General features: G+C 37.0%; 1 protein-coding gene across 3 annotated transcripts in view; it reads right to left on the minus strand.

Moving 5' to 3' along the window:
• Positions 1-17,829, minus strand: part of LOC124795420 (serine/threonine-protein phosphatase 4 regulatory subunit 3) — a 121,521-nt gene that overhangs the window by 29,724 nt on the left and 73,968 nt on the right. For all 3 annotated transcript variants that reach the window (XM_047259445.1, XM_047259448.1, XM_047259447.1), the window contains exons 6-13: positions 16,793-16,936; positions 11,808-12,012; positions 11,000-11,093; positions 10,710-10,890; positions 10,483-10,632; positions 10,247-10,408; positions 8,962-9,154; positions 5,589-5,789 (exon numbers count right to left, since the gene is read on the minus strand). In XM_047259445.1, the coding sequence (XP_047115401.1) occupies positions 5,589-5,789; positions 8,962-9,154; positions 10,247-10,408; positions 10,483-10,632; positions 10,710-10,890; positions 11,000-11,093; positions 11,808-12,012; positions 16,793-16,936 (1,330 nt within the window). The remainder of the gene's footprint in view (positions 1-5,588; positions 5,790-8,961; positions 9,155-10,246; positions 10,409-10,482; positions 10,633-10,709; positions 10,891-10,999; positions 11,094-11,807; positions 12,013-16,792; positions 16,937-17,829) is intronic.

Genomic DNA, 17,829 nt, shown 5'->3' on the forward strand with positions numbered 1-17,829 from the left:
AATGGGAGATATGATACTGTGTGAAGAGTTTGACAGAGCACTGAAAGACCTGAGTCGAAACAAGGCCCCGGGAGTAGACAACATTCCATTAGAACTACTGATAGTTTTGGGAGAGCCAGCCCTGACAAAATTCTACCATCTGGTGAGCAAGATGTATGAGACAGGTAAAATACCCTCAGACTTCAAGAAGAATATAATAATTCCAATCCCAAAGAAAAGAGGTGTTGACAGATGTGAAAATTACCAAACTATCAGTTCAATAAGCCATGGCTGCAAAACACTAACATAAATTCTTTACAAATGAATGGAAAAGCTGGTAGAAGCCGGCCTCTGGGAAGATCAGTTAGGATTCCGTAGAAATGTTGCAACACATGAGGCAATACTGGCCCTATGACCTATCTTAGAAAATAGATTAAGGAAAGGCAAACCTACGTTTCTAGCATTTGTAGACTTCGAGAAAGTTTTTGACAATGTTGACTGGAATATTCTCTTTCAAATTCTGAAGGTGGCAGAAGTAAAATACAGGGATCGAAAGGCTATTTAAAATCTGTACAGAAACAGATGGCAGTTATAAGAGTCGAGTGGTATGAAAGAGAAGCAGTGGTTTGGAAGGGAGTGAGACAGGGTTGTACCCTATCCCCGATGTTATTCAATCTGTATATTGAGCAAGCAGTAAAGGAAAAAAAAGAAAAATTTGAAGTAGGAATTACAATCCATGGAGAAGAAATAAAAACTTTGAGGTTCGCCGATGACATTGTAATTCTTTCAGAGACAGCAAAGGACCTGGAAGAGCAGATGAATGGAATGGACAGTTTCTTGAAAGGAGGATATAAGATGAACATCAACAAAAGCAAAATGAGGATAATGGAATATATTCGAATTAAATCAGGCGATGCTGAGGGTATTAGATTAGGAAATGAGGCGCTTGAAGTAGTAAAGGAGTTCTGCTATTTGGGGAGCATAATAACTGATGATGGTCGAAGTAGAGAGGATATACCATGTAGACTGGTAATGGCAAGGAAAGCATTTCTAAAGAAGAGAAATTTGTTAACATCTAGTATAGATTTAAGTGTCAAGAAGTCGTTTCTGAAAGTATTTGCATAGAGTGTATTTGTATGGAAGTGAAACGTGGACGATAAATAGTTTAGACAAGAAGAGAATAGAAGCTTTTGAAATGTGGTGCTACAGAAGAATGCTGAAGATTGGATGGGTAGATGACATAACTAAGGAGGAGGTATTGAATAGAATTGAGGAGAAGAGAAATTTGTGGCACAACTAGAATAGAAGAAGGGATCAGTTGGTAGGACATACTCTCGAGGCATCAAGGGATCACCAATTTAGTATTGGAGGGCAGCATGGTGGGTAAAAATCGTAGAGGGGGACCAAGAGATGAATACACTAAACACATTCAGAAGGATGTAGGTTGCAGAAGGTACTGGTAGATGAAGAAGCTTGCACAGAATAGAGTAGCATGGAGAGCTGCATCAAACCAGTCTCTGGACTGAAGACCACGACACAGCAACAACAAATACAGGCAATACTGCACAGGGGGCAATGAACAATGTTTAATAATGTGTCACTATAAATAACTGGTTACTGCAGTCGGTGATACCTCATCACTTTATTACTAACTACGTTGCAAAGAAATGGGTGCACCTTTGGTCTGCAGCTATGATAGAGCTGAGATGTTGTGTGGCTAGGGCCTCCCATCGGGTAGGCCATTTGCCTTGTGCAAGTCTTTTGAGTCAATGCCATTTCGGCGACTTGCGTGTCAATGAGGATGAGATGATGATGATGATGATGATGATTAGGACAACACAACACCCAGTCCCTGAACAGAGAAAATGTGCAATCCAGCTGGGAATCAAACCCGGGACCCTTGGCATGACATTCCATCGCGCTGACCACTCAGCTACCGGGGCGACGTCCGCAGCTACGAAAACCAGTGACTTTTCCATATTTTACAAAGAAAGGAAGAAGGAAGACAAGGTTTAATTTCTGATCGACACTGCATCGAGGCCATTCAGAAACATAGCAAGCTTAGATTATGTCAAGAATGAAGAACAAACTTGACTGTGCTCTTTCAAAGGAACAATCCCAGCATCTGCCTGTAGTGATTGGTACGCCTAACTCTGGATGGCTGGATGCAGGTTTGAACTGTCATCATCCCCAATGTGAATCTAGTGTGTTAACCACTGCACCACCTTGTGCAGTTACTTTACAGAACATACTTCCTTGGGAATATGGCAGTCTCACACAGTTTACTGAAACTAAGGTTTACTGCATCAGTAAACATGGCTAGCCCGCAACAAAAGTGATCTCCCAGCAAATGTCTTGAATCTGTTATTTCATCCTGAGTTCTCCATTGTTTAATAACATTATGTTAAGCATAAATATAATGAAATGTTAAGTATTTGTTCTTTCTAGTATAATAATATCAATATGTCAATGGTATCTTAGGGCAGTGTTGTACAGACTTTCAACTGCATACCACAAGCCCATCTTGTAACTGTACTGGCTGGAAAAATAATAACGATGATGATGACGACAATAATAATACAAACATACGTCCATACACACACACACATAATTAGTTGATGACCTTTTTCACAATGTACTTTTAAAGAAACAATATTTACACAGCTGTTTTGATGTTTGGCTTAATTGTTATCACAGGCAAATGCAGAACTGACTCTAAATTGTCGTTTGTGTTGCAGTTCCTTTTTTTTTATTTGTTAATGTTCATTGTGGAGTAAGTTTGTATACATACATAGACTGACTTAAACAGCCTAGCACATTTTAATGTACTGTCTACGTACAAACTACAATTATTTTTATCAACAAAAATAATAGAAATTCAACATATTTAATTTGCAGTGTCTCCTCACTTTGCATGTTGAAAAGTCCCAGCTGCACTACTTCTGGTGCATTTTCAGGCGAAATGGCACCTAAAAAAATCTAGCAATGGCTTTACTCTGTGAAAATTAGTGGAAAGAGCCTTCATGGCTAATATCAAGTTACCTACTTTTTCACTGTATGTAATCTTAAAGTTGGCTTCTAACTTTTCTGATACTTTCTTGTAATCAGGAAAACTGACATAATTGGCTTATGGCAAATGGCTCTGAGCACTATGGGACTTAACATCTATGGTCATCAGTCCCCTATAACGTAGAACTACTTAAACCTAACTAACCTAAGGACATCACACAACACCTAGCCATCACGAGGCAGAGAAAATCCCTGACCCTGCCGGGAATCGAACCCGGAATTGGCATATCTCAGGCGGGTTTGAAACAGATTTAATTTGCATTGAAAAGATGTAATAAAGTTGAGTAATCAACATATTTTTGCCTTGAAGTCGTGTATTTATTAGTAGTGTCAGACAAAAGTGCTATGTCACGTAATCAACCTGTATTATTTAATTCAGAGATATTTCTGTTGTTTTCAGTTATGAAAATTTCAATTTCATCATTAAAATTCAGAAAACATTCCAGCTTTCTACCACTACTTAGCCTTCTTATTCCTTTGTAAATAAATAAATATATATATCATCATATTCGCGAACAATGTTTTCAAGCACAATTTTAAACAGTCGGTATTCAAGATCATGAGATTTTATGAAATTACTTGTTTAACTCACAGCTTTCATAACATCTTAGAAACCTACTACCTTTGGACACACAGTCTACTATTAGATTATACAGAGCAACTGTATCAATTTTTCACAGTGCACTCCTACATGTTATTTTAGTAATGATACCAACCCAAATTCCTGCTCTTGAAGATGCTCTCCATTATCCATAATACCTGCTAACTTAGTCAGATCTAAATCCAAGCTTAAAAAGTGTTCCAAGAGTCCAGTGAACATATCACTACCCATTTTTTCCCTGACAATGAACTTGTTCCAGTTAACTCTTCACATACTTCAAACACAAAAGATATCCCTCGCACAAATACTAACAGCCAGGGTGTGGAGACTGATTCATCAGTAGCCAATGAAAATTAAGCAGATTTATTTGAGCATGTTTTAACTGATGTTTTCTGTTTGCTGACTGACATTGCAGTAATTCTCCTTTCACAGTCATCTGATTTAACTATATTTTCTCAAATAGTTTAACTCACAGTAGGCAAATTTTTTAGCAGCTACCTCACATTTTTGACAAAATATCCATCTGTAAATGACCGGTAACTTTTTGTTATAACATATTTTCTAAAACATTTTGGAAAAAAAAGTCTAGACAACACAACTCATGTTTATCGGTGACCTGTTTCAGTTCAAAGGTGAACCATCTTCAGACTACACTCCAAAGTTGATGTGTGGGGACAAATCAAAGGAGCAGGAAGTGCGTAAGTCTCCAGACGCTGTCAACTGCTCAGCTGATTGAGCAGTTCATAGTATCTGGACACTTCTGCAGATCCTTGATCCATCTCCAAACATCAAGTTTGGAGTATAGTCTGAATATGGTCCACCTTTGCACTGAAGCTGGTCACCAATAAATGAGACATGTGTGATCTAGACTGTTTTTCTAATTAACAATTTTTGCTATTAGGCGAGATATTTCAAACTTATTCCTGTTGCGGTGTCTTGAGTCTTTAACAAGTTCTCGAAACATCACTTGCTGATATGTCAATCCCTGTTACAAGAAAGAAATTTTCTGTCTACATAGTTGTTCTGGCAATTCAGAAAATTAGGTGGCAGACTCTCATTTTTAACGCCAACACTTTCAGAATTCTGCAAACACTTCCTTCCCCTATCCCAATGTAGCGTGACAATTCGTTCACTCTTTGCACATTGTCTGGAGTGTGTGCAGTACAAGGCCTCCCACTGCGAGGACAATCCCCAATATTGCCGTGCCCGCTTTCATCATGTAACCTGCTTGCCCACCGACTAAACTGTACTGCGATCGACAGCAGCATCTCCATACACCTTTTTCAACCTCTTGTGGATGTTTCCCACTGTCTCGTTTTTGCAGCACAAGAATTCTATGACTGCACCTTGCTTCTGACGAACGTCAAGTGTAGCAGCCATCTTGAAGACATGCTGTGACGGCATCATTCCCGGGAACAGGTTGAGCTAAGTTTGAAAACAAGCAGGAAGGGTGTATCTACACACTGTAAAACTTTCACACATGCAGAATGAAAACCGTATTTTTACAAAAGTAGTATGCATTTCTTTTGGAGTGACCCTCGTAGATCTTCTCCAAAGACTGTGGGGGAGGGGGGCAGTGAACCTGAGCAACAATGCCTATCAAGAGAAAAACAAAAATGTTTCTGCGCAAAAACACTATTATTTCACAAGTTCAAGTACACACACACACACACACACACACACACACACACACACACACACACTGAATTATGTGGGGTGGGCTGCCGTTAGATCAATGGCGAGCTGCATGCGACTCTTTTGCTATGGTCAGTGCACCTGTCTTTTCCTTTTATATCAACATAATAACAATGCAGAAATGTTATTTGGAAATTAACTACTAAAATTCACAATTAGTTACAAAAATAACAGATTTTTTCATGACAGTTGACAGAAGCAGAAAAATCCCTTATCATACTGAAATTAAAAATAAGTAACTTACAGAGAACAAGAAATGTGTGAGTAGATTTCATAAGAACAAGGATTCTCCTAAGAAGATCCTTGTTAAGAATGCAGTTTTTAATGTGGTATGTATGATGTTCCACACAAAACGAGAGAAGTTCCAGGATAAGGCCAAGCAGCTGTACAGTCTGATAATCCTCCTTTGCAGGCCGATCCTCCACTGTGTTCGCAAGAAGAGGTGCTAAAACAAAGTTCAACAACACACATTTGGATATTTTAAAACACACAGAGCAAATGCTAAGCTTTTGAATGTATAAAACGCATGCACTCAAAAGCCCTTCCTCAATTAACTTATTCTAAATATCCACAACTAACCATTTTCTGAAGTAGACTATACTTGTATTAAAGCAAGCATTTATTTAACACTAGAGACCATGAATAGAATTGCCTGAGGACTCACAGCAAACGTGGCCTGTTGTGATCCTGAAATTACATGAAAACCTTGCCCTCTTATTGAAGCCTATACAAAAAAAGCAACACTATGCTAATAACATCTGGAAAATAGTACTCAATAATATGTGATTCACAGAAAAAAATTCATTTACTAAAAACAAACAGAATGTTTTACTCGGTGATACCCCTTCCTTTTTTTCAATAAAAACAACAAAATTTCCTGTGAATTTTTGGTAACAATATCAATACAACAAAATTAATAATATAGATAATAATAAGTAGAAAATAATGAATGAGTCAAAAGACAGACACAGAGAAAATGCGGAGGGAAGAAAAATACAAGGGGCGTTTGAAAAGTCCATGCAAAGTCTGAGAGATGGCACCACCGGCACGTATCAAGGTCATGTTTAGTTAGTAGCATCTTTGGAAAGAACGCTCACCAAGTTTCAGCCATATTGGTCTATTTCTTTGTGTTTGGCATTCATGTGAATCAAGGAAGTCGAGTGATTGTCAAAAAATGGATGAAAAAGAATTTTGCATGGTGATTAAACATTACTTTATGAAAGGTAAAAACACCTCAGGAGACTAACTAAAGAGAAGCTTGATAAACATTATGGTGACTCTGCACTTTCGATTAGAACAGTTTATAAGGGGTTTCAAAATTTTCGGAGTGGCCATATGGGCACAAGTGATGCTGAACGTTCTGGATGTCCTGTGGAGGTTACGACTCCAGAAATCATTGATAAAATCCACGACACAGTGATGGAAGACAGAAGAGTTAAGGTGCGTGAGATTGCTAGAGCTGTGGGCATCTTGAATGAACAGGTACATAATATCTCGCATAAACATTTGGACATGAGAAAGCTATCTGCAAGATGGGTTCCGCGGTTGCTCACGCTTGACCAAAAACAGAATCATGCGAAGTGTTGCAAGGGTGGTTTGCAGCTGTTCAGGAAGAATCCGCAAGACTTTTAAGTGTTATTTCACCACTGTGGATGAAACATGGATATATTACTATACTCCTGAGACCAAACAACAATCTAAACAATGGGTTACAAAGGGAGAATCTGAACCGATAAAAGGCGAAGACCATTCCTTCGGCCAGAAAGGTTATGGCACTGTCTTTTGGGATTCACAAGGGATAATCCTCATCGACTATCTGGAAAAGGGTTAAACTATTACAGGTGCATATTATTCATCATTATTGGACCGTTTGAAAACCGAGCTGCAAGAAAAACGCCAGCGATTGGACTGCAAAAAAGTCCTTTTCCATCATGACAATGCACCAGCACACATCTCAGCAGTTGTGGTCACAAAATTAATGGAAATTGGATTCCAACTCGTTTCACATCCCCCCCCCCCCCATTCTCCAGACTTGTCTCCCTCAGACTACTATTTGTTCCCCAATTTGAGGAAATGGCTGGCGGGACAAAGATTTTATTCAAACGAGGTGGTGATTGCAGCAACTAATAGCTATTTTGCAGACTTGGACAATTCCTATTATTTGGAAGGGATCAACAAATTGGAACAGCCTTGGACGAAGTGTGTAAGTCTAAAAGGAGACTATGTCAAAAAATAAAAAAGGTTTACCCCAAACACGTTAGTAGTTTTTATTTTTGCATGGACTTTTCAAATGCCCCTGGTATGCGCAAAGACATTTTTCAAATTACAAACTGTCGATGCCAAATGAGAAAAATGCCAATGTGTGGCAGTAACATTTGCAAAAAGGGCTGGGTCGTGGATTCATCTGAACACCAAGTTTTTAATGTTCTAAATTGGAATCTGTTACTGGTTACTTGCTTTTATTCACACGTGTAATATTGCAATATTTTAGAAATATGTTTGACACAGGTGAAACAACTAACAATAGAAAACATAAAATGAAGTTTTATAAACACAGGTGCTAATGGCAAATGGGAAGAAAACCTGTGCTACACAGAAGAGAATAAACATACTAGGAAATACAATCAAGCAGTGGAACGTAGTTTTAGTGACAGGAAGAGGACTCTGTAGTAGTAAAGTTCTGGGTCATGCAAGATAAGAAAAAGGAAAAAAAGAAATGGGTAAAATTATTGGCGTTACTAACCTATGCCAAAGATGTGTCAGTGATGGCAGCAGAGCTAGTACCATTAGTAATATAAGGAGTGATAAAAAAGCTTCAGTGTGAAAGCATCGATTCAGCGTGTATGCAATGTAGTGAAACTTGAATGCGAGTATATTATGGCCATCATGGGGGCAAGGGATTAGTGTGCCATTGTGCCTTTTCGACAGGATTCCTGTAAATGCGGAAATGTGAACTATGGTGATGTTATTACCAAATGCTTCCAAAACGACCAACATGTTGTTATTCTTTTCTTGGCTGTCAAAGGACACACACCTGTAGACTGTCATCAGAAAATGAAAATGTGTATGGAGCAACATGTTTGTCAAGAAAACACCACTCTGGAGTGATGCACAACAAGAGATGCTTCTGCTACATGATAACAACATATGCTCACACATTGCAAATGTCATAATGCCAATGTTATGTCAACTCAAGAGGGAGACACACTAGCATCCACCTGATCTCTCCCATGCGATTATCATGCCTTCAGACCCTTAAAAAAGGCCTTGAAGAGTCGGTGATTACTGTCGGATCAGGATGTGCAGCAGGAGTCACGGACTTTTTCATACAGCAGGACACAGTGTTTTACAAAATGAGCATCTTCAACTTGGTGTGTTGGTGGGATAATTGCCTTATTGTTCATGGTGATTTTTCCCTGACTGGTATACCAAGTCTGGACTGTAAGGGCTCTGAACAGAAATTTTTTGATTGCACCTTGTAGCAATAGTAGCCGTGGTGGTGGTCGCTGTGGCAGCAGCAGCACCAGCAACAACAACAACAACAACAACAACAACAACTACTACTACTACTACTACAATAATAATAATGATAATAATAATAAAGGTTTATCACTTACCAATTAAAACATGGATGCTGTGCTTATAAAAGTAGTTTAAAAAATCTGTCTTCTCGGACTTATTCAAAGAAGCAAGCATATTTTCTGGATCAAGAAGTATCCTTAGAATTCCCATAAGCTGTACAGCACCCCCAAGTTCAGGGTCAGTATCACAGATCATTTGCTCTATAACGACATTAATTAACATCTGATCCTGCAAGAGGAAACATTATGCTAAACAATGGTAACGGAATCAAGCAAGTAGCGAATGTACTAACCATTTAGTCAATCTAATATAATCACCTACCATTACAAAATTAGTTCAATTAATTTTTTTTGTATTTCACTGATCAATCAAAAGTTTTACCCAATTATCTGGAAATAATTACATGTGTAACATTTATATTAATTCAGAATCTTTCTTATTTTTACTACCACTTATATTACATTGTATACATTAATTTTAGTGACATGCCCTCTTTCCTCACTGTATTTACAGTGACATTTCTACATATGGTCATATGAAGTCTCAAGAACCAACTGCAAAAAACACAACCTCTCAAAAAGTTTTTCTGGGATCTGTTCTACTTCTGTAAGATACTTTACCGTAAAACGGTTGGAAAATAATGGGAGAAACTTTAACTTCTATAATGCAATATATTTTGGAACTTTGGTTTTATTTTCTTCTCTTAAAATAAAGACAGTGTTTTAAGGATTTTCACCAAATATTCTTCTTAAGCATTCATAACAAGAGTAACTGCATTGCAAGGCAGAGCATTTTTAACATTTTCCTCAGTGACATCACCACTAGAGAAATTAGTCAAAGCAATGTAAGTTATATTTCACTCAGATACTGCTGGAGTGTGAAATAAAGGGTAATCAGAATATTGTTGGTCCATAGCGTGACTATTCACGATAATCATAGGCACTATTGAATACTGAAAAGTGAAGAATGCACCAACAACAGTACATCCATAAAAGGCAGTATTAAATCTGCCATCAAATAATGATAACAATTCCTGATCTTAACAACCAATATTCAGCAAGCATATATAACTGGGTTGTACATTCTATCAAGTAATGTCCGACTGACATTAGTTCAAGAACAAATAAGTCACATGCTAAGTAAAATATCTATTTTACTTATAATTTATGGTTGACAACAGCACAATATAAAGAATAAAAACCATATTACAGTAAATGAATATCTATTAAGACTCCTCAGAGCAACTATTGGTTTCTACCTAAAAAACATCTACAGCATAACACATCAAACAACACTCAGCACAGACCAGTTTTCACTTACCTCGTCAGTGTTATTGGTGTGTTGCAGAGTATATTCGCGAACAACGGACGGAGAATATTCGACTATATATGTAAGGATATCTATAGATGCTGTTTTTGTCTGAGGATCATCAGCCCCAAGAGTTATTTCCAAAGCGGGCAGTATTCCCAAGGAGGATAAGGTCTGCAAAACCAAATGAGTTTTATGCAATGAAATAACACTATAAAATATTGTTAGAATAGTTGACTGCCACACACCTTATAAAATGACTCTTTGCCTAATGGCTGCAAATTTTGAGAAAAATTGCAGAATTCTTTGAGAAACAGCACCAGATCTCTACGTTTCAAGTCATCTGTTGACTCATCTGTCAGTAAAGCAAACAGCTCCGTCAGAAACCTTTCATCATCCTGAAAGATTGGCAACAATGAAAACTTTTGCCACGATGCAGAAATACCATAGTCTATTTATATTTCATGTAACATACCTGTATAAGCTGCACAATTTCTACTTTATTAAAGAAAATAAAACTTGATAAAGTGGAAAGCATATTATCCTCAAACACTGATGGTGTGGGAAGAACAACATCCTGAATGTACTGGACACGGTACGTTTGATGAATTTTTGCCAGTAGCTCAGGGTTTGTGATTGGTATAACCTCCTTATACCTGACAACACAGAAAAAAATTATATACATCCAGTAAACAATTTTTTCAAAGCAGCAATGACGTGACAATACACACAAACTAAGTACTATCATAAAATTTGTAAAATTACCTAGCCAACTGTTTCAGGTACTGCCGATGACGTTTTGGAGTTGGGGATGCGGGATCATATTCCAGGCATCCAACCACGTCAAATATTGTATCTTCTGAAATAACAGGAATAACTTTATGTACTTTGGTATCATATTCAAGAAAATTTACAGTACCTTATTCCTTCTAAAACGTAATGATTTTAGTATCTAGCCTATTGAAAAATGTCCACATGAACTTTCTGATGCACAGCCACAGTCTAGCTTCTATTCTAGTATTTTAGATAGGGTGGTGACAATCAACAAAAGTAGTTAGCAATGAAATTTTCAGATTAATTTTGTATAGCAAGTAACATGTGGAACCTATAGGAACACGAACACTGGAAAACGCAAATTGCAAAACAATTTTACTTTTGGTATAGCCTCATCCATCAGTCAATGATTGACTGATGGACTCTTGATAAAATTTGTTATGAGTTATGAGGCTATACCAAAAGTAAAATTGTTTTGCAATTTGCATTTTCCAGTGTTCGTGTTCCTATAGGTTCCATATGTTACTTGCTATACAAAATTAATCTGAAAATTTCATTGCTAACATTTGACCCACCTCCCTCCACAATCCTGTTTCCTATCCATTAGCTAAAAACTGTCTTCTAAAAGCCACTTGCTACATATCCCTTCAGCTGTACAAATAAAACAAGGCAAATTAATTTTTAATACATACAAACAATTGTCAAGCCAACTGAAACTATACTGTGTGTATTGTTCTTAAGTAGATATTTATGACTACTTGTCTTCATAAATGTACCCGTAATTAATAGTAAAATTTACCTGAAAACATGACTTCAAACAATGCATTTTTATTAAGCAAAAATATATTTTTGAATATTTCATATAGGTAATGAAGACCTTCAGTGTTTTCTAGGTCTTCACACATATGGAACAAATTCAATAACTTTCTTATGTAGCCTTCATTTTCAATAGCCACAGCCAATTTCTCCTTCCTCATAGGGGATGTCAGATTACTTCCCATAAGCTGAAAATGAACAAAATAAGTATACACAACTTGGGTTCATCACAGAAACTAAAATGTCAGCTAAATTTTTTTAGTTCAAACTAAAAATAAAATATGAAACTTTTCACAACGTCCAACATGAGATGTATTTTACACAGTGTCCACCACATGTCAGATGTCAACCATAATTTGATACAGGGTGTATACATGGACAAGGAAAAAAAATTCCCGGATTTTTCCCAGATTTCCCGGTTGAAAATACACTTTCTCCCAGGTGAAAATACACTTTATCCGTGTTAAGTGACAGTATACTTTTCCTTGGCACTGTAAAACCTATCAGTCTTTTGAATGTTTATGGTTTTCTACACAGACGTAGAATCTGCTGGCATTTTAGAAAACGAAACCCAGGGGGAAAAAAAACACGTTTTGGAAAGATCTTTGATGTGCAGCAACATGTATGCTGCATTTTTTACGGAGGTATAAATTCAAATTCCGCCAAACACTGGATGTTATTTTCCGAAGCAATGAAATTGAGATTGCGATACGCTTTTGTAAGCCAGTCATAGCTCATGTCACGTGATCTCGCCACCTCATGACAGCGTAGGACACGTGATGTAGTCAACCAATAGCAAGATCACTCTTAAATAACGCGAACACACAAAAAAGAGAAGTTAATGGTTTAAATTAATATACATAGTGTTGCTACAAGAAAAACAAAGCTTTCACAAATAATATTGGCCTGGAAGATTAATAAGCTGCAAGAGAAGCTAAGCTTCCACATATAAAATGATGATCTTTCCGTGAGTGTTACACTTAAAAGATACATCACACAAATGTGCCAGTAAAATTTTTAATAACGACGTAAATGTCTGATCTAGGCTCGAAATCCTTGAAGATTGTCGTCCTCAAAGAGTTGATTTTTAAATGAGAGTTAAACGCTCTGTGATTTAAGAAATTAATTGTACATTCTTACACATAGTTCATCTTGCGTAAAAGGAAATTTACTTTCAAAGTAACACTTTTCAAACCACCATTCGCAATATTTTCCCGTGACCTGCTAGAAATTGGTTCGTTTCAGCAGTCGCCAGAGAGCGCCAGATAACAGGCGTCACTGCGCCTGCGCAGCTACGATGACGCAGGAAGCCCGCATGTTCGTACGTGTAAAACATTAAAGATCTTGCATTATGTCATAAAACTCGTGAACCATACTAAAATGCATAATTCGGCTTAAAGTGCACAATCGTATGACCAGATTCGGATGTAAATTTTCTTGAGTACCAGTACCGTATTATCTCATGTTTGGTTCTTTATTATGGCATAATGCCATACGAGCTAGAATATGGAAACATGCACTTCAGATGCAGTGAACAGCTGAAACTAGCCAACAGTGTGAAATTAAACACTTTGTTTCAAATAAATTGACTGTCTCAACGCAAAAGATTAATAAAAGCCAAATCTCTTTAGCAAAGCAACAAAAGTAACTTCATTCTTCTGCAGGGCGATTAATGCTTGACTGTCGGAAAGGTGGAAATAAAACCTGAAACTAACAACATATTTTAGCCTTCCGTAATTATGCGAACGTATTTTAATTCATTTGGTAGCTCCCGGCCACAGAAATCCATTTTGTTTTCATTTAATGTGAGAGCAATAAACGAAGAGCAAACAGCAAAATCACTAAATGTAAACACAGGTCAAATGGAGACTACCCACCTCCCCACAACAACTCAGACTGCTCTGTGCGTCAGCCCCGGATCTACGATATTTCCGAACCAGAGCAATTTAGATAGTGGCACCCAGCCACTCATCTGTAGCCAGAAGCTGGAGAAGGTACTACTCATACGCGACTCAACTGCGCATGCGCAAGAGTCTGCCCGCAACTGCTCAAATGAATCTAATGTAAACAGCAGTCACGTCACGCTCATCGGAGGCAATTTGTTGTTAGGAAGCACTGTATATTCTTCCTAAAGCCTTTGACACACTTTGGTTGGCAGACACTTGTAAGAGCACTGTGTTTTGTTGTTGTATATGGCGCATTTCCTTTGTGACTTAAGTTTTATTTTCGCTTTTTTTTTCCTCGTTCATGTTTTGTTGCTGCAGTATTATTCTGCAGAAGCGGGATACAGTAATATCCTTCGTGAGAGTATTGGTTCTTACCAGTCAAAAATCACAAAAATTTAACTGGTAACTAAAACAACGAAAAATTCCCGGGTTTTTCCTGGTTTTCTCCCGGACTAAAAAATTCCCGGGTTTTTCCCGGATGTCCCGGGTCGTATACACCCTGTGATAGCATTTGTACCAAAAATAATTTAATAATTGTTAGTGAATTCTCTGCAACCTAGATGGACATCTCTAGGCTTCAAGCAGAGAAACATCCACATGCCTCCAGGTTTCTGTTGTGTGCATTGTCCGTCATATTGCACTTAGGGAGAAAGCTTGGATCATGCAAACATTATTAAGGACTTTACTTTACATTATTTGACACTGACTGTTGCAGAACCTGAAGTTAGGAACTATCAGATCAGCATAACAACACAACCCTTTGTTACACAATCCCATATAGCCAGAATAATTTCTTCTTTCACTTGACCTAAGAGTTTTATGATTTCTTTTGTGTTTTCTGTCTGCAAATGGGAACAGAAAATTATGACTAATCTATTAAATTAAAATCGAGCTAATCTATTAAATTAAAATCGAGAAGACGCATTTACTGCATATGTGCACAATATGAAATTGACAAGTGTTTGCAATACTACGCAGGAAAACCATTTCTGTCATCCCATAAATGTATCTCTATTATCAAAACAGACCATGTATAGTACTCTTAACAGCAGATTATTTTTGTGCTACTTTCACGCTTACTATCCCATTTACATTTTGTATCCTGTTTACAGAAATACATCGCAAAATTTTTAATTTGTGTCATTACGACTTCAAACACAGCTGGTACACCATGCATCTGTTCTGATGCCCAACATGCAAAACTGATTTTACTTTTTACTGAGAAGTAAATGCCCTTGTACATGTTGACATCAGCTTCTACTTAAGTAGTACTTGCAAAGTTCATTCGTAATTTTCATCATCATTAGCAGTAACAAATTAAACGTCAACTCCCTTCAAAAGGCGTTTGCATTGTTTGGGACACTGAATTTTACAAATTATATGTGCTTACAGAGTTTACTAATATAGTACCTGATTTATAGTTTTCTACTACATCTTCTGGTATTCTTTTGCACTATGAAATTAGAATGAATAAGGAAAATGTAAGTGAAAATTAGGCAGAGTCAACTTTCTGGTCAACTACAAACTAGTTTTGAAGTGGTTCAGCTAAACTGTCACCACTGATGCACTACTTTTCAAATAGTTCAATTTGTTCCTCTAAAAATCTGGACCGCACAATGTGTCATATCTATGTGAGCACAGAACTAGGAAGTATTTTCTTTTGCATCATAGTGACACTGCTTCCTGTCTTACAAGATGGTGGCCAATAAACTAGAGAATATTCGGCAAGGTCACAAAAATTTTAGTTTGACCAAAAGCTGAGGTAGAAACCACAGCTTTCTGCTGTTGCCATTTAGACAAAGATATTACATGACAATAATTTAATGAAAAGCTGGTATACATGCATACACCCACAATACATTTATTTCTTTCAAAATGAAGAAGCCTAAACCAGTTAGCAATTGAAAGATATATAAAAAAATGAGTAGAAATTTCTCTGCACAGCTACTTATGCCATTATGCAGGCATAAATTATTTTAACAAGTTCTCTTTCCTCTGTCCAGTGAAAGACTAAAATGTAACAGCATATTTCATTTTCAGCTCATTCAGAACATAATCTTAACACAGTTTGAAAAAAGATACTCTGGTGTTGAGAATTCTTGTGATGGCCTTTCTCTTCATCTCTTATCAATCATTTCTTTTTGAAACCATACTCACATTTCATCGTGTGTGTGTGTGTGTGTGTGTGTGTGTGTGTGTGTGTGTGTGTGTGTGTGTCCTCATACTCATTTTATCTTGTCTTGATATTTGAGGCAACATTATGAAAAGAATAGTTGCTACTCATTGTATAGTGGAGATGCTAACTCGCAGACAGGCACTACAAAAGGATGTCAGAAAGTTGTGTCCATCTGTGACTCAGCATCTCCACTATATGGTGAAAAACAGCTATCCTTTTCATAATACTGTTACATTTCATCCTGAATTTTCCATTGCTTGATATTTGAGCATTAGAGAAATGAAAGATAATGGTTTTGAAACTAGATTCTGAATTCCAAAACATGTCCTGAACAGATGTGGACTCCAAACATAATTCAGTGGTCATAAACACAGATTAAATTGATGAAATTTCAGAAAAATAGGAAATTAGTGGAACCTGCTTTAAAATAAAATAAAATTACAAAGTTGTCAGTAGTTTCAAACGAAGCATAGAAACTATTGACTGAAATAGAGGAAAGGACTATAACATACAATGAATGGATGCCGTTCAGTGATGATATGGTGAAGGCAGCAGAACAACAACTAGGCAAAGAGACAAGGGCAAGACACATTGGTTGGGTACGCATGAGATATAAACTGACAGCAGGAATAAATATAAAAATGCAGCTAATGGAGCTTCTTGTACCAATTATTATTATTATTATTATTATTATTACTATTACTATTGTTATTATTAGTACTATTATTTTTTCTATTTATCTGCCAACTGCTTTGTGCCTCTTTGGTGAGCAACATTATAGAATCACATAGATATTTATCTTCAGTACCTGATTTTCCACTGTTTTATATAATACAACAACATTACCTCATTAATTTCTTCTAAGCGACTTAATTCACAAGGAGGCAGCTCTATTGGAGGTGCTGAATCTGACATATCATCGAAACGTTCATCTTCGGATTCCTCAACAATGTCCTGAGTAATGTCAACCGATGGATCTTTTCCCTGAACCTGTAACAGGTAAACAGATATTCAGAAACTTTACATTTATGAGCCACAACTGTTACATAGTGTATGAAAGAAATAATAAAATAACCACCACAGCTGCTACTGGAATTTTTCTTTGTTTGAGGCTGTAGGATCATTTCTTCCTCTGGCTTATGTGGAATTAGCAAAACCAATTATGAGTTTGATGATAAAAACATAGTCTATACTATGTGATACAATACCATACTTATTCCCTACAGAATTTGCTGATGGGCACATAACATGATAAACCAAGGTCACAAATTAAGAACTACTTCAGAGGTAGTATTGGTGGTTACTGTGTGTGTTACAGACTGAAATGTGAAACATGTAACATAAAGGTATTATTAAAAATTTTGTTGTATATCTGAAACCATCTGACATAGTTGTTTTCGTCTTATGTATGCTTAAGGTAATAATAACTATAAAATTACTATCTCACAAATTGTGCAGTACAATAACCAGTTTCCAATAGCAAAGGAGATTCTACCATTGTTACACAGAGGTATAAATTTCTGCAAATGAAATGGGGTGCAGTTCAAAACACGTCTGGTGCTGTCTCCTACATGACAATCACACGGAAGTACCAGAAATGGCAGTCTTATAAGGAAATTGGATACTCTCTGCATGAAGTACACATCTACTGTTACTAGATACAAAACAGAATAATCATGAATCAGCTTGGCAATAGTCACTGTTCCGGCGAAGAAAAGAAAAGACTATTATAAGAGATGGAGGGGGGGGGGGGGGGGGGAGCAGAAAGGAAGTGGCAAAACAAACAAAGAAAAGGGTATTGAGCTGACTGCGGAAGAGGAGGGGTAGATAGATGGAGAACAACTTCTTCTTTTTGCTACTTGTAAATTCTTCTAGTAAAGCTC

The sequence above is a fragment of the Schistocerca piceifrons genome, chromosome 4 (genome assembly GCF_021461385.2).
Source record: "Schistocerca piceifrons isolate TAMUIC-IGC-003096 chromosome 4, iqSchPice1.1, whole genome shotgun sequence".
Classification (NCBI taxonomy): Eukaryota; Metazoa; Arthropoda; class Insecta; order Orthoptera; family Acrididae; genus Schistocerca; species Schistocerca piceifrons.